At 36.4% G+C, this 20680-nt stretch overlaps 4 protein-coding genes across 8 annotated transcripts; 2 read left to right on the top strand and 2 right to left on the bottom strand.

The window, feature by feature from the left end:
• Positions 1–98: 98 nt before the first annotated feature.
• On the bottom strand, positions 99–1842 carry LOC131009071 (60S ribosomal protein L22-2-like). Its single transcript, XM_057936272.1, has 3 exons — positions 1699–1842; positions 1338–1610; positions 99–416 (listed from the first exon to the last, which is right to left on the bottom strand). Exons 2-3 carry the CDS (start codon positions 1586–1588, stop codon positions 272–274), a joined length of 396 nt encoding a protein of 131 aa, XP_057792255.1. The 5' UTR covers positions 1589–1610; positions 1699–1842; the 3' UTR covers positions 99–271.
• An 840-nt stretch (positions 1843–2682) lies between these two features.
• On the top strand, positions 2683–8038 carry LOC131009073 (serine/arginine-rich splicing factor SR30). 2 transcript variants are annotated; one of them, XR_009096392.1, is made up of 15 exons: positions 2689–2846; positions 3117–3205; positions 4822–4887; positions 5010–5084; positions 5172–5277; positions 5356–5402; positions 5521–5578; positions 5702–5751; positions 5862–5918; positions 5982–6091; positions 6168–6269; positions 7031–7161; positions 7542–7578; positions 7723–7806; positions 7889–8038. XR_009096392.1 is itself a non-coding variant. In XM_057936277.1 (14 exons), the coding sequence occupies exons 2-14, from the start codon at positions 3122–3124 to the stop codon at positions 7901–7903; spliced, it is 891 nt and encodes a 296-aa protein (XP_057792260.1). In that variant the 5' UTR covers positions 2683–2846; positions 3117–3121; the 3' UTR covers positions 7904–8038. The 2 variants fall into 2 exon arrangements, 1 of the variants encoding a protein (XP_057792260.1); XM_057936277.1 differs by lacking the exon at positions 7031–7161 and having other exon boundaries at positions 2683–2846.
• Positions 8039–8187: 149 nt separating this feature from the next.
• Positions 8188–13061, bottom strand: LOC131009072 (E3 ubiquitin-protein ligase IPI1-like). 4 transcript variants are annotated; one of them, XM_057936276.1, is made up of 6 exons: positions 12610–13061; positions 10756–10925; positions 10264–10322; positions 9451–9470; positions 8984–9359; positions 8188–8876 (listed from the first exon to the last, which is right to left on the bottom strand). In XM_057936276.1, exons 1-6 carry the CDS (start codon positions 12770–12772, stop codon positions 8411–8413), a joined length of 1254 nt encoding a protein of 417 aa, XP_057792259.1. In that variant the 5' UTR covers positions 12773–13061; the 3' UTR covers positions 8188–8410. The 4 variants fall into 4 exon arrangements, with proteins under 4 accessions (XP_057792259.1, XP_057792257.1, XP_057792256.1 ...); XM_057936274.1 differs by having other exon boundaries at positions 9445–9470; XM_057936273.1 differs by having other exon boundaries at positions 9445–9470; positions 10264–10325; positions 12610–13041.
• Positions 13062–15918: 2857 nt separating this feature from the next.
• On the top strand, positions 15919–19013 carry LOC131009074 (serine/threonine-protein phosphatase PP1 isozyme 9-like). The gene is made up of 4 exons (XM_057936278.1): positions 15919–16318; positions 17250–17809; positions 18153–18332; positions 18484–19013. Exons 1-4 carry the CDS (start codon positions 16129–16131, stop codon positions 18505–18507), a joined length of 954 nt encoding a protein of 317 aa, XP_057792261.1. The 5' UTR covers positions 15919–16128; the 3' UTR covers positions 18508–19013.
• The last annotated feature ends 1667 nt before the right edge of the window (positions 19014–20680 follow it).

Below are 20680 nucleotides of genomic sequence, written 5' to 3' on the forward strand. Positions count from 1 at the left end.
AAAATGTCATTTACGTTGCCATTAAAAGCTAACCTCAACCAGCACAAACAAATAGAACAGATTGATAAGAACTTCAAAAGGTGCAGAAAAATTGTAAATGATCAAAACTTTGATGATACTCTACATTCCATTTCCAATCCAGGAATAACACTAGTTCTAGTAGTAAAATTGTTTAACCAAGATAAAAGAATGGGTTTGACGTCTGAAAGCCGAACTTTAAGCAAAAAAAAAACCCTTGGGAATAATGAGAAGGTTAAGCTTAACACTCCGATTAATCCTCCTCCTCAGCCTCATTCTCGGCAATGTTGAAGTATCTCAATTCATAGACACTTCGGTCAGTGTTCGAAGCTATCACCCGGAGCCAGTCCCGCACATTGTTCTTCTTTAGATATTTTTTTGTTAAATACTTCAGGTACCTGCAAAATGTAACCAAGCATTTATAGTGGTTAGAAGTTAGAACATAAAAGTAGACAATAGGACGAAGTCAAGTCTTCGGAAGGAAAAAATAATCCTTCAGAATACATTGTTTCTAAATCTATTTAATATGATAACTAACTATTAATCCTTCACACAGCTCCCAAAAGAACTCAAATCTATCCAACTAAAAAGAACCCAACCCCATAGTTTTTCGTTATCTCCACTCAGATTGTCACAGCAGACTTCCTGATCAGAATACATTTAGGAGTATTAAAGCATAATAACTCTCAGCCAGAAATATTAACACATCTCTCAGATAGCCAAATATACTACTTCTTCCATCCTGTAAAATAGTCTTTCCATTTTGGAAAGTCTACTGCTCCACAGCAAATCAATAAATATTACCCTCAATATATCAAATTTATTCCCCGAATTACCCAATAAGGAATCCAAACATCAGTCTATGTTAAGATATTTCACAGGTTGGCATCCAAAAACATTGGCAGCACTCAGACTATGATTAAAAGCTCACACACCATGAACTAAGAATAACTAAGATTCTCATTGTTTTGACCATGGTGTGGAGTTCATAGGCTATAGTTGTCTCAACAAAATCAAAATAACAGGATTCTAACTAAAATTATGGATCCTAAAAAGTGACCATACCACAATCTGTATTAATATATCAGAGAACAACGAGCATCTAATATCATAATAATATGCCTTGTAATGACCCACTTTGCCAGCACCCGATCCAGCAGGGGCGTTTAATATATCAGAAAACACTTCAATATTTCCAAGAACGACTAAACTCAAGACCATCTTATTCTGTCGAGGCGTTTCTATTAATCTAAGTCATTACACAAGCACATTCCTCGCCAAAAAAGTTGAACAAAGATTGTACACAAATAAAAATTTACCTTTTGGAGAAGGCGGTGGCGTCGGTGGCGGTGACGGAGATCTTTGTCTTGTCGCGGGTGACGGTGACGGAGTCGCCGAGGGCACCGGCCTTGCCGCCGACCTTGATGCGCTCCTGGAGGAATTTTTCCAGTGAGGCGATCTCCATAATCTTATCATCCACCGGCTTCTTGCAATCGATCACGAACGTCGTCGCCTTCTTCTTCCCTCCCCCTTTCTGGGCCCCGCCACTCCCTGCTCCTCCTTTACTCATCCTATCACCACCCAAACAACAACTGCATTTTCCAAAAATGAACAGTCTGAGCGAAAAGAAGACGCGAATCGTACAGAAAATAACAATCGAAAAAGGAAAAATGAGCTCACCTTTGATCGGAGCAGCGGCGACCACAGCGAGAATGATGACGATTGATAAATTAGGGTTTTATGTAGAGAGGTTTATGTGGGTGTGAGTTCTCAGTTGGGCCTAAATGCTTGGGCTGCGGGATGGAAGTAATTCTGTTGCTTCAATTTGATTTTTAGCCCTTTATAAAAAAAAATTGATTTTCAGCCCAATTCGTCTAAAAAAATTGAATTACCTGTGCAAATAAAAGCCCATATATTAAACATAAGGATATGTTTATTATCTTTGTTGATGCATTTTGTTTAAGTGTTAATTTCCTATAAATCATTGTACAATGCTTATTAATTTAATTTGTTGATACGAATTTTAAAATTGAGTGTGACAAATATACTTATTAATTTAATTTGATTTTTCTAGTTTTGGTACAAATTAAATTTAGGCTAAACTTATTATTGACATGTCAAGCCAAATTTTTTTATTTTAAGAGCATGTTGTTGCTCTAGTCGTGTCAACCAAGAATAATTATATACCACATTAATTATTCAATCAACAATGTGTGATAAAAAAAATTACTCACTCCATCCACTAATTGTTGGCCTATTTGTCTTTTTGGTCCGTCCATCAATTTATGTCCTATTTATTTTGGATAAATTTATATTCATATTTTAATCAAAATTGTGGGTCCCTTTAATAAATTGTGGCCTAATTGCATTGACTTTAATAAATTGTGGGTCCATTTCTCCACTCAACTAATAAAAATACACTTTTTCTTAAAACTCGTGTTTTGCCTCCTAGGTCAACAATTAGTGGACGGAGGGAGTACCATGTATTTAGTTAACAATGTCAACAATAAATTTTGTTAATAATTAAATTAAATTAATAAGTTAATAATTATTATAATAAAATATTAATTTTGAATTTTGATGAAAATGTAGTAATCTATGCACATTTAATAAAATAAAATAAAATAAAAAGAGAGGTGAGGTGTGAAACGATGACCTCATCAAATCAAGAAGAGGCCGTCACTCAATACATACAACTTTCGTCTCATTCCCCTTCACTCTCGAACATTCTACGCTTTCATACTCGCTCTCTACTATCTGCCTCCGTTGCTCAAAACCCAAAGATTTCTCCGTCTCTCTCATTTATATTTGATTCGATTATACGCAATGTAATTTCAATTGTTAACTCTTCTGCTGAAAGTTCTTTTTTTTTTGGGTGTTTGTGTGTGTATCCTGTCAATGTAATGCACATTGGTTACTCTTTAGAATTTGGTTCTTGATATCTTTGATGATGGAATTCAGTTTTAGACCTATCTTCCGGCGTTGAATTCAATTTATTGAAAATGATATTTGCTGCTTTCTAGGGTTCATGTGCAGTTGATATATGAGTGTTTGTGTATTTATGTATTTTAAGTTATGGATGTCTTCATCTTTTTCAGCAAAGATGGGCCGATCAAGCAGAACAATTTATGTCGGCAATCTTCCTGGTGATGTTCGCCAGAGTGAAGTTGAAGATATATTTTACAAGGTTTAGCTATATGTGATTGATTTTCTGATTGCATGTTTGGGTTTTTTCGATTTTGTTCGAGGGGACGGGTGGTGGACCAGTGGTGATAAGGGGACCAAGGGGTGTCATAAATGTTGGCCTTTTTTAATCAATATTATTCTAATATGTTGTTTGTTGTAGTCTCCTGTGGATTATATGTTAATATGTTATTATCTTGGGCAATTGCATTGCAGCCGTGGACAGTGAAACCATAAACTATGAAGTAGTAATGTAGCATTTCAGCTGATAAAATAGCTCTCATTTTCCATTGGGACCGATCGATTTTCTGTAGACAAGTTTAGCTGCTTTCATAAGGGTGTGACCTAATATAGGTTCATTGACCCTGGAGTTGCTTCTATCCAGTACTATTTTCTATTAAAGTCTGTGGTAACTCTTAAAACATTCTGAGAAGGTTCATGGAGTCTGAATTTCATTCCACCTAGTTCTTTGTCCTCTCTTTGCTTTCTTCCAAGCCTTAGAACATCCATGATTCTTCTACTGAAACAATTAAAATTGATTATCTAGCACTAAGGCTTATATTTTCTCCCTTTTAAAATCATGTGCAGTTTTGAAAGTACTTTGATCAACAAAGTGCTAAGTCATTTTTACTTTTTGTTCAAAGAACTTTTATGATTAAAAATCACCAGCTAACTTTCTCAGTTCAAAGAATGGTATAAATGAAAATAAATAATCAGTAAAATCCTTGTGATGTTATGTTTTGTTTTTGGATAGTATGTGGTGACTAAATGCTGACATTGTAGCAGAAATAAATTTTATAGCACACTAACGGGAAGTGTTTGGTATTGAAACCTTTTTTTTTTCCTTGTTTTTATATGAAAAGTTTCACCATAACATGTGCTTTGCTATGAGAGTTTTTGAATAACTTCTCAGAAACATTATTGCCAATTTCCATTACTTTGAATGCACAGTATGTGTAGAAGGAATGCGCTGAATCTATTTGAAACCTTAGTGTTTTCTTATAGCTGCCTCATGATAACATAATATGCTTGTCTATACATGTACCTCATATACATATTCAATTGTATGTAATATGTTGAAATGCATATTCACATGTTAGTGCAAATATGTTTATGCATATTTTCATTTATACTTATTCATAACAAATAGAAAAACTGTTTAATAGTATGTATATACTTTGCTCTGATAAAAGAATTATTTGCAAATGTTAGAAATAAAAATGCACATATAGTAGGTACATTCATTAACATCCCTACAAACTTTGCCCATCAAGATTATCCCCAAAAATTTTCTTTCACATCAACGTAGATCGTCTGATTTTTATTACATCACATCAAAAATTTATTTGTTACTACTTGTAACCTGAAAAGTATAATAGAGGTCAAGCAATGGCATCATTTATTTATTTTCTCTTCCCTTAAGAACCATTTCTGTTCCCTAAGTTATCACCAGTTGCTGGTCAAACCTCTGCTCTTCTCTTTGGATGCAATCAGCTGAAACATAGTCTCATGCTGGATTCTGGTTCATGATAATTAGTTGTTTGGATTATATTTTTTCATTGTTGGTTTGGTTTATGAATTTTTTTGTGCTTAATATTTATCTTTGCTTCTTTCCTCCAGTATGGGCCTATTGTTGATATAGATTTGAAAATGCCTCCAAGACCTCCTGGCTATGCTTTTGTTGAGGTAAGCACCATTTGGAGCCAGCAAACTAGCTCTAATCAGTTACTGGTATTCAGAAGATAGAACTTACCCATTTAGATGCTGGGCTGGTTTGTCAAAGATTCTCAAATGGTTTTGTCTTCCAGTTTGGAAGTTCTCGCGATGCTGATGATGCCATACGTGGCCGTGATGGTTACGATTTTGATGGATGTCGTTTACGGGTCAGTTATATACTAGTTCTATCATGATAAACTTGCTCGGTCATGTGCCTCATAACTTATCTTACGTCTGTCTTTCTGTCTATGCAGGTTGAGCTAGCTCATGGAGGGAGAGGATCATCATCATATGACCGTCACAGTAGCTACACCAGTGGAAGTAGTCGTGGTGGAGTTTCAAAGCGTTCTGACTATCGGGGTAATATCAGTTGCATAATAGTTCGCTTCAATTTTATTATTTCCTTGCTGACATCCAGTAACACTCTTGACGTTTCAGTGCTGGTCACTGGACTTCCTTCTTCTGCTTCTTGGCAAGACTTGAAGGTAATGTTTGCTTTTTCTTTCTCTTTTGTCTATCATTGTGTATCGACTCTCTCCTATAATTACAATTTACAAGTGTATATGCTAATGCTAGTATCTTATTTGCTGCTTATGATCTTAGGATCACATGCGTCGAGCTGGAGATGTTTGTTTCTCTCAAGTTTACCGTGATCGTGATGGTGAGAAATTATCTCTTCTAAAACTACTAGCTTTGCAGAACATGGGTTAAATGTTGCCAGATAAAAGTCATAACTTATGTGGTTGTGCTGGTGATGTGTACCTATATATTATAATGTATTCAGGCATGCGTGGAGTTGTTGACTATGCAAACTATGATGACATGAAATATGCGGTGGGTCTAATAACATCTCTGTTTACTTGCTCATTTTGGTAATTTTTTTAATCTTCTTCCCCCTTTATCTTTGCGGCCTATCTTTGTGATCTGTTGGTTTTCTTGTGTAGATAAGGAAGCTTGATGATTCTCTCTTCCGCAACCAATTTTCAAGGGCATATATAAGGGTGCGTTTGAAGAAGCTTCAGTTATGATTTTCTTTGCCGTTACTGATGCATCTTAACGTCTAGGTGGAGGAGTATGACAGGAGACGTAGTTACTCCAGGAGTCCTAGTAAGAGTCCTTACTCAAGAAGCAGAAGCATCTCTCGCAGCCCTGATTATCGGGACCGGAGTAGAAGGTTACTCTCTTTCATAATTTTGACATGTTATTTTGTACCCAAGTATTTATCTTTGCCTCCTAAATTTACCGTGCAGTGCTTCTCCAAGGATGAAAGGTTCTCATCGAGTTATGTCTAGATCTCGTTCAAGGTCTGTTGCATCCAAGTCAGAATCTGGGTCTCCTCGCTCTGTATCAAGGTATTGACTCATTTTGTAAGAGTCCAATTTAGCCTTTCTCCGCCAATACATAAGAATTGGTATCAACATGATGGATGTGAAATCAAATTAGTGTACAAATAGCTGGTTGATCAGACAAAAGGGGAGCGCTTTGATTATCTGTTTATAGAATATATGTAGCTACTACACAGATTGTAGATCATTTATATCAATAAGACAGTCAATTACACTGAGATGAATCAACTTCCTCCGTCCTGTAAGAGTGTATCACATTTTCCATTCGTCCGTCCCATAAGAGTGTATGACTTCCATTTTAGTACATGGCCCCACTTTATCTTTTTAACTACAACCACTCATTTCTACATAACCCCACAATCAATTCAACCATAACCACTGATTTCCACTCAACACATTATCTACCAACTTTTTCTTAAAACAACGTCATCCCATATGTGATACACTCTTACGGGACAGAGGGAGTATCTCTTTTTTACTTCCAAACCATCTATCTTTTTGGAAGAAAACACTGAAAAGAAATAAAAGAACTCCTGATGAGTGGGAAGTTTATGAGAAAATGGGTTTTATTAATTATTGGTTTGATTGTTGTTCAGTTTGGGGAGTTGAATTTAGATTTTTGTTTACATGTCTTTGCGATTTCCTCCCCGTCTGGTTCCATTGTGGTTCCAATCTTTTGAACTCAATGAAGAGGGTTTTGGTTAAAACGATATGTAGGGTTTAAGGATATGGTACTATGATTATGAAGACTGCCTTTTTGTTTCTAGATTTGGCTTTTCGTGGCGATCTGGGATTGCATGTTAGGGACTTGATGGCTTACGGTGCTCAGTTTCTTGCGACTCATTTCTTTCTGGCAATAAGCTGCAAGTTGATGAGCACCCGCAGCGAAACCCAGATGGTAAATTTCATTTTAGTATGCTATATTAACAAAAGCTGTGAGGAAAACTAAGTTGATGGATGAAATCTGGATTGCGTCCAGAACTTGACCTATTTGAGCTCGCGTTAGTTTTCTAGGTTGATGTGCATTAAATGGAAGTTGGATCAATGGGTAGAATTATTATCTAGATTTTCCTATTAGCATAAAGTAGGTGCTTCAGGATGGGGTAGTCTGTTCACTTATAAACTAGGGTGTGATGTTACGGCGCATGCTCAGTCAGGTGACATCTAAATACTTCCATATTACCTCACATTTTGAATGTGATAAATGCTTTTTGCTTGAGTTGAGGTTTAAAATGTTTCTCTCTGAAGTTTTGAATTTACCGTTCATAAAAATTGCAGATCCCCAAGGAAATCTAGTCCTGCAGCGTCACCCCCAGTACGTATAATTTCTACCACCTCATCATCTTTGTAATACAAAACCTTGAATAATTTTTCCCAACCCCCAAGCATCCCCAGCAAGATAGTTACTGGGAATGATCAATCATGGTTAGTATCCTTTTACTAACTTTTGATGGTGCAGCCCCATCAATCCGGGCATGGAAGTGCCAGTATGAGCCGGAGCCGGAGCCTCAGCAGGAGCATATCGAGATCAAGATCTAGATCGGTATCCTAATTTCCCCCGGATCAGTGTCTTTTTCGTCAGTTTGTGAATTATTGTGATCGTGTGTTAATTTTGTGGTTGGCAGGTGCATCCTGGTTGAACTGCATTTGTGGGGTAATGAATTTTGTATAGTTTTGTCAATGACTGGCAGCCGAATGTGTCTAGTTTTATCAAACAATGACTTGAAATGTGATGTTATTTATATCTTTAGCTACAATCGGATTGATTTGGTTCAGTCAGATTAATGGCGAAAATAGGCCTACCAGTAGTTCTATGACTCAAACAATGATTATATTTACCTTTTTTCATCCAAACTCTTCTGTCAACTTTTATCTCTTATGAAGTTTGTGATTCTTGACACAAGTTGATTGTGAAAATCCCAAATGATTTTAAGTGTCGAGAAACATGTGTTATTTACCTCAACGGCATAGAAACAAGAGGAAGCAAACTCCATCACACAAACTTGTGCAGTGCCGCACCCATCATAGTTTTAGACATTATAGACCGACTGTAGTAGCTCAAGCATATACGATTTAGGTTCTCAGTTTTCAGTTGTGAGCCACAGGCATCAGAGTTTCATGGCAACCATGATAATGCGATATCACGCTTAGGTTCGATTTTGAGATGGCATCCTCTCAGACCCATGCCTCTGCCGGAAATTGCTTGGTCTAACACCGGGATCGGACCCACCGGCTGAAGGGTGGTGGAAAGGCGCCCATATTGAATCCCTGTCAACCTGGTTCAAAGGAAAGCCGGCCTGCTGCTCGCGGTGGTCGCGCTCCCAACCGTGAAAGTGGTCGCGCTCGGCATCTTGAAAACTTCTTCCGGATGGGTTCGACGAAAAGAAGTAAAATCCACCAGAGTGATCCGATGATGAGGCAACTTGAGGCAAACCCCTATGGCTGCCGGATCTTCGTCCGCTGGAAACAAGAGAGGCGCGTGCCACTGGTGCACTACTGGATTGCTGGAAATACGCTTGAACGGGAGGAGGACGGTCACGGGGCCGAGCAACTGGACCGGGGTAAGGTGGAAGCACTGATGAAGTGATAGAGCTGGGAGCTCTACTAGCGGAGCTGTTACAAAACATGCCAATAAAATTTCAAATAGCATAAGCTGAGTTAACAAATTGATAAGAAATCCCAAGTTGATACCAAAATAAAAAAATTGATGAATAACTAACCTGTGACCAACAATGAAAGGATGCATGCCAGGTCTTGGAATATCAGAATTCCTAGCTGTCCTCTGAGTGACAGATGGAATAGGTGGTAGATCTGCACTACCAATTCGGTTGCTTGCGGCGAAATGAGAAGAGTGATCCCAATTGTTGTGATAATGGGCATCCATTGAAGGGAAAGCATACGAGTTCGGTACTTCACTTGGAGCAGACAGCCCACTCCAGTGATTACTAAAACTAGACCCATCAGATACATTCCCACTTGATGTGGAAGAAGATGGATGAATTGGCCCAAAATATGCAATATACGGACAAGGATGAGATGTAGAGGAGACGGGTGTATGTTCCGCAAAGATAGCATGATGTCCGAGAAGGTCATGATCTACAAAACAAATCAGCATCCTATTATTACAAACTTCAAAGTAAGCCTTAACAGAATAACAGTTACTTGAGGAATGAAATCTTACACGCACTTGATGGGAATTCTCCTTCACTGCAAATAAAAACAAATAACCAAAGCCTTGTTAGCTAAGTAGCTACACAGAAAAAGATTACAGATGAACTGACAGCCAACAAATGTAACATTAATGAAAAAGAGATGCAAAAGGTCAAAAATCCACAGAAAAATTGAGATTGAATAGTCTCTAGCATCTGCCATAATACTGGCACAATTTATTTGGATTGACAAGAATGAAGAAATGTTTAGTACGTCTGCAATGACATATTAAGATTATACATATCAGCATGTTCTAATTGTAGATAAATATTCCAACTACATGAGAAAGGGAGAACCATACTATATGCAATAGTAGGTGTGTTTAATATATGAAGATTTCCAGAACCTTTTTAAAATGCAGAACATATATAGCTGGCAGAAAATCGGCTGAAGGAAATTCTGCGAACACAAGCCTAACTGAAATAGATATAATTCACTAAAGGTTTCATAAAATCTAGTGCAGGCACAAATGTCACTCAAAAGATATGGTTATTCCAGCCACTAGTGATTTTAACATAGCAAAAGTTCATCATTCTCATAGCCAACAACCAACATGCTCTTTCAGGAACTATAAAATCATATTCCCGACTCCATAAAATCCAGTTATAGTACACTCATGTGCTACCAGTTCCCAGCTAGAACAAATAGCATAGATAACAAACATTCAAAAGAAAATGGAATCTAAAAGTGGTTAAAAAGGGGTACCACCTGTACTTGAACACCAAAAATAGACATACTTCAAAAGTTGAGAATTGTCAACAATTAACTCATAAGGTTAGAAGAGGCTTACTCAAAAGATGATGGAAGCCTAGTCAAACCACTGAAAGGACACCAGTGAACTCCAAACGACTGCTGAATCAAAGAAAACAAGATTACTTAAATATAAATTCTAAATCTGAATTTAAGACTAATCACTGTGGAGAACAAGTAAAAGTGGACAAAGGATAGAACTCAAATACACCACCACCATATTTTACAAGTCGCATAATCCAGCAAATTAGCACATTCAAATAATCCAAAAACATGCAAGAAGTTGATGGCATGCAACAATGTAATCATAGAGCTGATTACATGCAAAAACATATTCATAGAGATGATGAAACTAAAGAAGTATATCGCCCGTGATAGCACAGAGATAAAAAGCTCCAGACTATGCTACTTGAGATTCAAAGGGCTGAGCATTTACTTGACGAAGGACAATAAATGATAATTCGCAACAGCAAATATATATATATATATATATATATACCCTCACAATCATAAATCAAATTCCGAAAATTACCATTTCAGAATAACTTAGATCGTACAGATCCTCATCATGTGCCAAATCATCCATGCTAAACTCAGGCAACTGACGACCACCATTTGCATAAAGCCATTGTCCTTTCTCAATTTTCCGGCAGTTAGGGCACTGCATTGCCCCCTTTATGTTAAATGCTGAACCTATGCAATCTGCCAGATCACACACAATGAAATGAATATCAGCGGCGACATTCTGATTTTTGAAACACTCATCAATCTGAGTGTACATCTCATGCTTCACATGAGACTAGGAATAGGTGCCACACACACACACACACTCACAAAGGGAGAGAGAGAGAGAGAGGATGCAATGAGTTAAAAGAACCATTATTGTTGAAAAATGTTTTCAAAAGATGAAGTAAAAATGAAAGTGAGGCATGAAGCTTGTAGCAATCACAAGTAAGGAAATCAGAGCGGCCAGCAAGCACCTGAATTGTTTCCTGATCCGAAAAAACTCATTAAAATCATATAAATACAGGAGCTTCTCATGCTTTACCAAGCAACAGTTTAGAAGTATCTCCATTATTCTAAATTTTAGGCTACATTAATTAGAAGAGGACAAACAGGAATGACCATTTTCTATAATGTTCTGAAAGATGTCATACTGATGATATCAGGCAATATAATCATAAGTCTTACAAGGAAAATTACCCAAATAGTATAATAACGTAAGCTAGTGGTATTGTCAATTTACTACAATGTACATTATTGTTCAAATAGGTGTTTCAAACGAAATGAAAAACTTGTTTGGCGATAATCAAAAATATCTATATAAGGCATTTCATAACAAAATTTCTTTACAAATACTCGAAAAGAATGATAGGTAGAAAAATAAAATAACCAAGATTTCCTATTACTTATTCTTTGTTTGCTAAGGCCGTTTACAGCAATTATTTATCTCTATCTCTGTTCCATTGTCTAATCTAAATCCAAAATAGAGATTTTTCTCTATTTCATAGAAAACAAAGGTAAGACTTCAAGAGAAGGATTTATGCCTTAATCTTCGTAATAGGCAGATTCGTAGGAACAGCGTAAACCTTGCATCATATTCAATAATTTCGAGATCCAGCAATTGAACTGCATTACTTTAAACTCTCTATTACCATCATCACTCCATAGAGAAAGATTTAGTGTAGTCATCGGTATATACACACTTCAGTCACACCAAAACATATTAGTACATCCTAACCACCACTCTTCTTCGTAGACTATTAGTGATTAGTAGACAAATGAACATATAACGAATCATCCACCACCACGATCACTCCAATCCACAAGATGCCAATAATCATCAATTATAATATAAATCAATGAATAACACCATTATTCATCGGGGAGAGCCTTAGAATGAAAGGTACATTCAGGTGTCTCTGTATTACTTCGATAAATCTGAAATGCTAAATTACACCATGCAGTGGATTTCTACACAGCCCCAATTCTCTCTGCCTGATGCCAAGTAAGCTTTGTTTTTCAATTCAATATGTCATCGTCACGGCTAGTTTTCGGTCTATCCGAAGAACTGAAATTCACATGAGAACTTGACTGCCCAGTTCCTAAAACAGGTCAGCTAAACCCATGAAAGTAAACCCATCAAAGAATACTCCAAACTAACTGCATAATTATGTGCTCCTTTTTCCAAATTTCTAATATCAGCATCTTCTAAGATGATTTTCTCACCTAAACTAAATTAGAAATCAAGCGCTCTCCCAAAAATTATTTACACCAAAAAGCTAGGGGAAAAAAGAAGAAATTCAACAGTTGTAATGGAGTCAGGCAGATAAAAAGCGGTCAGATCTTAATCATCACGGAGCAAATTGCAAAATTCATCACCCACCGAGATGAAATTGATGGCCGCATTGAAGCTTCGCCCAAGATCTATCTCCGGCATCCGTCACCACATCCAAGCAAATCGAGCACGGCACTGCTGCGGCTGACGCCTTTCCTCCTCCGCCGCCACCATCCCCGTCGTCGAGAAGATCCGCATCGCCCAACCCCATAATTTGATATATTATAATCCGAAATTCGCAGAAAACACACCACTCTAATTCGATCTAGCAATCAACTGCTATCGCTAGCAATTTTTTTTTTGTTGAAATTAGATGAAGTTTGAACCAACTTATTAACGAATTCAGATGAAAATTAGATAGGAATTTGGAACAGGTTGTGAGACGTAAAGGAGATGAGGAGAAATTGTGAACCACTTTATTTTATGTTTTCTTCTTTGTTTCAATATTGTCGTAATATTTATCCCGTTAAATTTGGGAGTGACATACTTTTGTCTGTTTCGCGTTGTAAGAAAATGAATGAGGTCAATAAGCTCGGCGCTTTTACCAAACACACTAATTCTGTTGCCTCATAACTTCACCTAATATTTTGTTATGTCAACTCAATAAATTTTGCTTATTTCACTTGGAATTTAAAGTCATAGTCATAGAAACTACTTATATTAAAAAAAATAGAAATTAAATTATTAAAAAAAAATCTTAAAGTTTGTGAAAAAATTATTCCTCGGTCTCATTTACCATGGTCATTGCCATTTTAGATTGTGCCATTTCACGAAAAATTATGGACACCACCACTCTCTATTATTTTTATTCTTTGATTCATCTTCTTCTTAATAATCGTGCTAAAAAATAAATAATCATACCTAATGGGATGGTGGAAATACTAGACAAGTCATAAAAGTTTGTGAAAGTTAGGAGTGTGCACAGAACTTTTAGTCTTTTTATTCCATTTATAGTTGTTGAATACTTGAATGGATTGTCTAATTGTTGGATATGTTGAATTATATTTTATAATATAAATTTAGTATTTATTTGATAATTTGACCAATATTATATTGTTTTCATCCCATTTGGCTTCTCATATTTTTTCATTACGTACAGTATAATTTAACATATCTCCTTTTTGAATAACTACACTATAGTCGCCTAGTACTAGAAAATTTGGTTTCAATTTACTCCCTTCGTTCACAAAGATTGTGTGCTTATTACTATATTCATCCGTCCACAAAGATTGTGTGTGTTTTTTTTTAAATTTTTTTTATACTTTAAACCTCATTCATACTCAATATTTACAAAATATTCACTCTTTACTTTTACCATTTAGTGGGCCCAATACTATCATTTAACATTAAAATCATATCTTTTAATTTTTTATTAAAACACGTACCCTCCACTCCACCACACACTCTTTGTGGACGGATGAAGTATCATTTTATGTGTGTGGTGGGGGGGGGGAGGCTCACTTCATTTATAAACACTAACCCAAAATATAATATATTATTCTCAATACATCAACTTATTTCCATGTCACATATGATCCACCACTTTTATCTCTCTTTTTTCACTCATAATATATCCAACTACTTTTATTAAAACTCGGACCACTTTCTCTTAAGATTAATTATTTTTATAGTTATATATGTGTGAAATTAATGATCAAGATCTCAAAAATATACTCCCTCCGTTCCATGGATGTCCCATAAAGATAGTCCACTTTTTTAATTAATACTATATAAAAATATTTTTTATACTAAATTAACCTTATTTAATATACTTCACTTAAATGTGAAAATGATGTGTGAAAATAATAAATAAGGGTATAAAAGATAAAAACATAAAGATTAAATACATTTTCTTAATATGTGTGAAAAGTGGGAGGGGACTAAAATAGTGGGACGGAGATAGTATTTTTTTATTTAATGATCATTATTAGTTAGCTAAAATTTATATTAAAAATTTATAAATTTTTTAATATATATTATACGACTTCGACTTTTTTTCTGAATATATTTTATGTATCCATGAGGACGGTAGAAATGAGAGGGACTGACTAGTCTGATGAAGGGGTAATACTATTCATTTGAATGATCGTCTCAAACACACTTAAATTTATTATTTTTTTTATAATAAATTTGCAGCAAGAGTTTACATCAAATTTGATGAATTAGTTATTCCATTAAACTTTAGTGAATTTATTACTTCAATTTATACACATTACTCAACCAAATCACAATATTATTTTTTATAGAAGGATGGAGTATGATTTATGAGGAAGATGCAAAGCAGTTGAATGGTTCAAAAGAGGGGCAGAACGGGAAATTGTGTGGGTTGACTAAAATTGAGCGGAATCGCACAACAGCTCGTGGACTGCACGTGCCGCCCCTAATTCCTAATTTCCATTTTTTTGGTCAAACCGCGGTTGCCCATTTAAACTCTTTTCTTTAGCTGATTTTCCTTTTATTTTTACTTTTCTAAATCTTTAATGGATATGATTATTTATGCTGTCATTCTAACTTTTAAATGGAATAATGTATACGTGGTTGCTCGCATTCTTAATTTATCTCGGAAGCTATTGTTTTGTATACTTCTTGCATTCACAGAATCACAATAAGCGTGATGTAGAAGCAAAATAGATCCTGACATTTTAAGGGTTCTAGATGAAAATGAAAAAGATCCTTAAAAAAGAGAGATTTTAAGATATTTTTTTAAATAGAGTTAATACTATTGGACTTACTTTTTTTTGAGACCCTCCTAAATTTTAGAGGCTCTGGCTCATTACCCCTTTGACCTAATGAAAAGGTCCACTCTGTGTGGATATAAGTTTTGAAAATAAAAATAAAAAATATGTATATGAATTTATGTAATAATATTGATGAATATATGCTAATAAAAACCCAATTCTTCCATCGTGATAAAACTTCCAATCCACAAAATAAAGTTATAGAAAATAGGAACGCCACTAAAGTAGAGGCAATCAATTTAAAATAATATTCCCTCCGTCCCGCGAAGCATGATACAATTTCCTTTTTGGTCTGTCCCACGAAGAATGACACGTTTCTAAAAATGACAAAAAATTTACTCTTTATTCACATTTTCACTTTTTCACCTACCACACTTAACACACAAAATACCAATTTCTTAATTCTCGTGCCGAAAAGAAGTGTATCATGCTTCATGGGACGGAGGGAGTACTAGTATTATTTTATCCTTGTATTTTTTTAGTATAGTAGAGAAAATATTATTCTGGCATGTCTATAATTGATAAGAAAAACAAATTGCAACTGGGTAAAACATTTTAAGAAAAAGGGCAGAAATAATAATGAAAATAAAAAGAGTGAAATTGCAAAATAAAACGGGGAGAGCACTCATAATTGACAGGAAAATGTTAAATGCCCAAATTGACCGAACGATAATAGTAATCACTTTTCGATTATGCACGCACCAAACCAAATCCATTCTTGATTCTTCTCTCTCACATAACCCACCATCAATTTGAAATTTTGATGATAACCCTTTTTCATTTCTGCGCCTATCTAATCTGAGGGAGATTGAATTGAAATTCACCCAAAATGATGACAATAGAAGGAAATATGGATAAGGGGGTGTTGGATGACATAATTGGGCGGCTGTTGGAAGGCAAAGGAGGGAAACAGGTGCAGCTTTCGGAGGCGGAGATCCGCCAGCTCTGCGTCAACGCTCGCCAAATTTTCCTCTCCGAGCCCAACCTCCTTCAACTCCGCGCCCCTATTAGGATCTGCGGTCTCTCTCTTCTTTTTCCTCTTTTATGATCAAATTTTGCATGTATCTGGTGTTGGAATTCAATTGTAAAGTGGGGTTTTGGGCTTGCTTCATGCAATTCATTAATGATGATTCTTTTTATGCTGGATTTGTCAATATTTTTGATTGACATGCTAGACGTTTGATTATGGAGTAATTCTGTGACTTAGCTTTTGTTAGTAATGAAGAGGTAATTTAGTTTCTTATAGAAAGCCATTGACTAGGGATTGGTGGTGATCGTGATGATTTGGAAGAATTTATATGCAGTTTAAGGATTTCAGTTTGTTTCTACACGGTTAATGGTTTTGAGGAACTGTGTAAATCACTTTGCAATTTATAAGATCATTTGTAAAGGAAAAAGAAATCATCAGAGTGCGTAGCAGTCGTGTGCAAAATCAGTTATGCTAATTCATCAATATATGTTGTGTAAGTCATATGATTAGTTTGTTAAGATTTCTTCCCCTTATAAGACAGAAACTAGCAGTTTATGTTTCTGGACAGCCTCACCTAACTACTCATGTTAAACGTTTTTGTAAAGACAAGGATGAATGAAAAATAATTGCTAGTAACACCAATTGGGCTCTGGCCTCCACCCGTGTATGTCGGCTTTGGGTTTTTCAATGGTGATCACAATTAACTTGCCTTTTCCATGTCAAAATGTTCACTCTTTCCTTGCACATGATGGACATCATTCATTAATTGAACACATGCATTTTATTCTAGGAATGAGATTATGAACTGAATACGAGTCATGGACTTGGTGCATCAACTAAATTGAGAATGTCACTCTTAGTTGCTCAATATACTCAGCAGTCACACATAAACCATTATGTTTACAGTTGCGCCATATTAGTTGTTGCTCAATGCTTCTCAATTTTGCTTTATGCTGGTAAATGAAATAGCTTTCTTACAGGAGACATACATGGCCAGTACCAGGACCTATTAAGGCTCTTCGAATATGGTGGGTACCCTCCTGGCGCAAATTACCTATTTCTAGGAGATTATGTTGATCGAGGCAAGCAGAGTTTGGAAACAATATGCTTACTACTGGCTTACAAGATAAGGTATCCAGACAGAGTATACCTTTTAAGGGGAAACCATGAAGATGCCAAGATTAACCGTATTTATGGATTTTATGATGAATGTAAGAGGCGGTTCAATGTTCGGCTGTGGAAGATATTTACCGAGTGCTTTAATTGCTTGCCTGTCTCTGCCCTCATAGATGAAAAGATACTTTGCATGCATGGAGGACTTTCTCCTGACCTCAAACGATTGGACCAGATTAATGAGATTACTAGGCCGACTGACATTCCAGATAGTGGTCTCCTCTGTGATTTGCTTTGGTCTGATCCTGATCCTAGGATACGTGGTTGGACTGATAGTGATAGAGGTGTTTCATGTGTTTTTGGGGCAGATGTAGTTGCAGAATTCTTACAAAAAAATGATTTGGACCTCATTTGCCGCGGTCATCAGGTATAAGACTATCTATCTTCTTTAACTTTCAGGCTCTTTTTCTTTCTCGTCATTCTTGTATCTGTTAGTTGAAGTACTAGATGCACTGTAGATTTCGATAACGAAAGATATTGCAATGAAACATCATTGTTTGCCTATTATCGGCATTAAGCACATGTGCTCATAATTGGTTGTAAATGCTTACTCTCTTTTCCTTGGATATTGTTGGGCTTCTAGTTAATTACTCAAAACTAGATCATTGATTCTAAAGCCACTGGAAGTTTAACATATAGCTTAGAATTTTCTGTGTCACGCTGCTGTTAAAATGTTTTCCGAATGAAGATTTACCACATGCTAAATGCAGGTGGTGGAGGATGGGTATGAATTCTTTGCCAAAAGAAGACTGGTTACCATATTCTCCGCTCCAAATTATGGTGGAGAGTTTGACAACGTAGGTGCTCTTTTGAGTGTGGACGAATCACTAGTGTGCTCTTTTGAGATATTGAAACCCCTGTTAGTCAATCCAAAGATGCCTTTGAAAAAGGTACGATGATTCCTCTTCTCCCTATATATCCCAAAACACTTATAAACAACCTTATTTACATGCTTATACTGGGCAAAGAACTCTATTGACTTGGTTTCGAGGTCTTGAAGGTCTAGCTTTTGATAATTTCTTTCCGCATCTTTATTGGCAGCCCCCTAAAATTGGAGCGGCCTGATGCACCACGAAATGCATTTACAAGTTTGTTTCAGTGAATGGGTGGAACGTAAAGCTTGAATTTCTTTGTTGATAAGCTGTCTCGTGGACAATGTTTGATGCTCGTAGCTTAGAAAACTTGGAAGCCGGGAACTTGAGGAGAATCCGTTACCAACGTATTGCCAGGCAAAAGAGATCTGTAAACTGGAGGACCGAGCTGTTTCCCTTTCATCGAATTAGAACCCTCTTAGATTTGGGATAATTTAAAGCTTTGTGTTTGTTTACAACTTACTGCAAATGCTAATGTGATTTCTAGCATCATTTGTACATCCATTCTGACTACAGGTATGGGTCTTTGTTTGGTAGTCTGATCTTCAATGCAGCAATAGCAAGTTTATGTTCTCTAAACTTGGAAGAAGATGAAACAATTTCCCTTTTCCTGTGTTGCTTTCTGTTTAGATACTTTCCTAGTGAATATTTGTATATACATTTTTTTGCATTTAATATACAATACCATGGTGAACTCTCTCTTTTTTTTTTCTTCTCTCTCTTCCCCAATAGTTTCCTTTCTTTCTCTTGGAAAATCCATCCGATCGAGGTATTCGGTTTCCGATTCGGGTCGTTATAATGTTTATTTGGGCTCCATTCGATAGTTATATCACGCATACAAGTTTAAATAGATGGGTTACACTGAGTAAAATGAGGGTTATGTATAGAATCATTTTATTTAAATTTCTCAAATTCAGATAATGAAATAATGAATAGGGTGAGTCCGGAAACATTAAATTATTAAAATATATTTTTATAGGGTGAGTTTGAAATTCGAATGCTCACCCCTACTGTTTGATTTTGGACTACTTTTAGACTAAGGAAGGCTAATTGAGCTTTTTATTGTATGTGCTAAATTATTTTGACGCAAATTTTATCTCGTTCGAATTTGGGATGACCCGTGACGGATGAATATTCATTTTTCTTCGATTTTCTCTCTGACAAAATATTTTCTCTCTCTCACAAAAAATTCTCTCTCTAGTTTATAAGTTCAATTATCCAAACACTTTGACAACTTATAAGCTTTTAAAAATTACTCCCTCCGTCCCATTATTGAAGACCCACTTTCCTTATTGGGGTGTCCCAATAATAAAGACTCACTTCCAAATAAGGAAAGAATTAGACATTAAAATACACTAATTAATTTAACCTTAATTACACTATAAATAAGAAACAAAAAAAAAACCCTATCTTGTTTCCTACTCTCTCGGCCTCTCCGCCTCTCTCTCTCTCTCAAGTTCTCTCGGCCTCTCCGCCTCTCTCACTCTCTGAAACCCTAGGATTCCTCCGTCCTCAGCCTCCATCCGCGCCGCCCTCTTCTGAAACCTAAGATTCCGCCGTCCTCACTCTCTATCCGCGCCGCCCTCCTCCGAAACCCTAATCGGCCTCCGTCCTCAGCCTCCATCCGCGCCGCCCTCCTCCAAAACCCCAATCGGCCTCTCCGCCTCTCTCTGGAACCCTAGATCTATGCGTTTATGGCCGATAATAGCAGTTGGTTGGCATATTTGAACTCTGAATTCGTCCCCGATTCGGAGGACGAAGAATTCTTTCATAATATACCTCCGTTGCCGTCGCCGCCGTCTGGTTTTTTCTATGATGGGAGCGGCGGAGTCCAGGGTTCTGAGGAGTCCGCCGGTGGTGCTTTGATGGAGGATTCGAGGGTTCCAAGGAGTCCGAGCGGGAAGAGGTCGTCAGCGGCGACTGGTGGCTCCGGTGCTCCCCCTTGTTGCGAAGGATGGTCTATACCATGTTTCTGGGATTGAAAGGGTGAGATCTTTCTTTTTTGTTGCGATATTTGTGATCGTATATGCGTTGTTGGTATGAGGGGTGTGACCCTCTGTGTTGTTTCCATGAGTGCGATTGTGGTAAATTGACTGAATGCTGAGATGATGAAGTTGCTGCTCATTTTTTTTTCGAATTTGTGGTAGATGGACTGAATGAACTTTAGGTTTAATAAAAAATCAACCAAAATAAATAATCTGGATTAAAAAAAATTAATTAAATTAAATGAATTAAATTTTTCGAATTTTTTGGAAATTAAATTCAAAATTGAAGTAAAGCATTAATTAAATAGAAAGATTCCAAAATTAATCACCTACACTAATAGTGGTGGGCCACAACACTTTAACAACTAATTTACCTCTCCT

The sequence above is a fragment of the Salvia miltiorrhiza genome, chromosome 2, assembly GCF_028751815.1.
Source record: "Salvia miltiorrhiza cultivar Shanhuang (shh) chromosome 2, IMPLAD_Smil_shh, whole genome shotgun sequence".
Lineage (NCBI taxonomy): Eukaryota > Viridiplantae > Streptophyta > Magnoliopsida > Lamiales > Lamiaceae > Salvia > Salvia miltiorrhiza.

Excerpts from the sequence above, each read along its gene's own strand:
- LOC131009071 (XM_057936272.1), bottom strand. The coding sequence starts at position 1,588 with ATGAGTAAAGGAGGAGCAGGGAGTGGCGGGGCCCAGAAAGGGGGAGGG. Across the intron at positions 417-1,337 it reads GCCACCGCCTTCTCCAAAAG|GTACCTGAAGTATTTAACAA; the intron begins GTAAATTTTTAT and ends TACATTTTGCAG.
- LOC131009074 (XM_057936278.1), top strand. The coding sequence starts at position 16,129 with ATGATGACAATAGAAGGAAATATGGATAAGGGGGTGTTGGATGACATA. Across the intron at positions 16,319-17,249 it reads CGCCCCTATTAGGATCTGCG|GAGACATACATGGCCAGTAC; the intron begins GTCTCTCTCTTC and ends GCTTTCTTACAG. Across the intron at positions 17,810-18,152 it reads TCATTTGCCGCGGTCATCAG|GTGGTGGAGGATGGGTATGA; the intron begins GTATAAGACTAT and ends TGCTAAATGCAG.
- LOC131009072 (XM_057936273.1), bottom strand. The coding sequence starts at position 12,772 with ATGGGGTTGGGCGATGCGGATCTTCTCGACGACGGGGATGGTGGCGGC. Across the intron at positions 9,360-9,444 it reads AGAATTCCCATCAAGTGCGT|ATCATGACCTTCTCGGACAT; the intron begins GTAAGATTTCAT and ends TTTGTTTTGTAG. Across the intron at positions 8,877-8,983 it reads CCTTTCATTGTTGGTCACAG|CTCCGCTAGTAGAGCTCCCA; the intron begins GTTAGTTATTCA and ends GTTTTGTAACAG.
- LOC131009073 (XM_057936277.1), top strand. The coding sequence starts at position 3,122 with ATGGGCCGATCAAGCAGAACAATTTATGTCGGCAATCTTCCTGGTGAT. Across the intron at positions 4,888-5,009 it reads CTGGCTATGCTTTTGTTGAG|TTTGGAAGTTCTCGCGATGC; the intron begins GTAAGCACCATT and ends TTTGTCTTCCAG. Across the intron at positions 5,085-5,171 it reads TTGATGGATGTCGTTTACGG|GTTGAGCTAGCTCATGGAGG; the intron begins GTCAGTTATATA and ends CTGTCTATGCAG.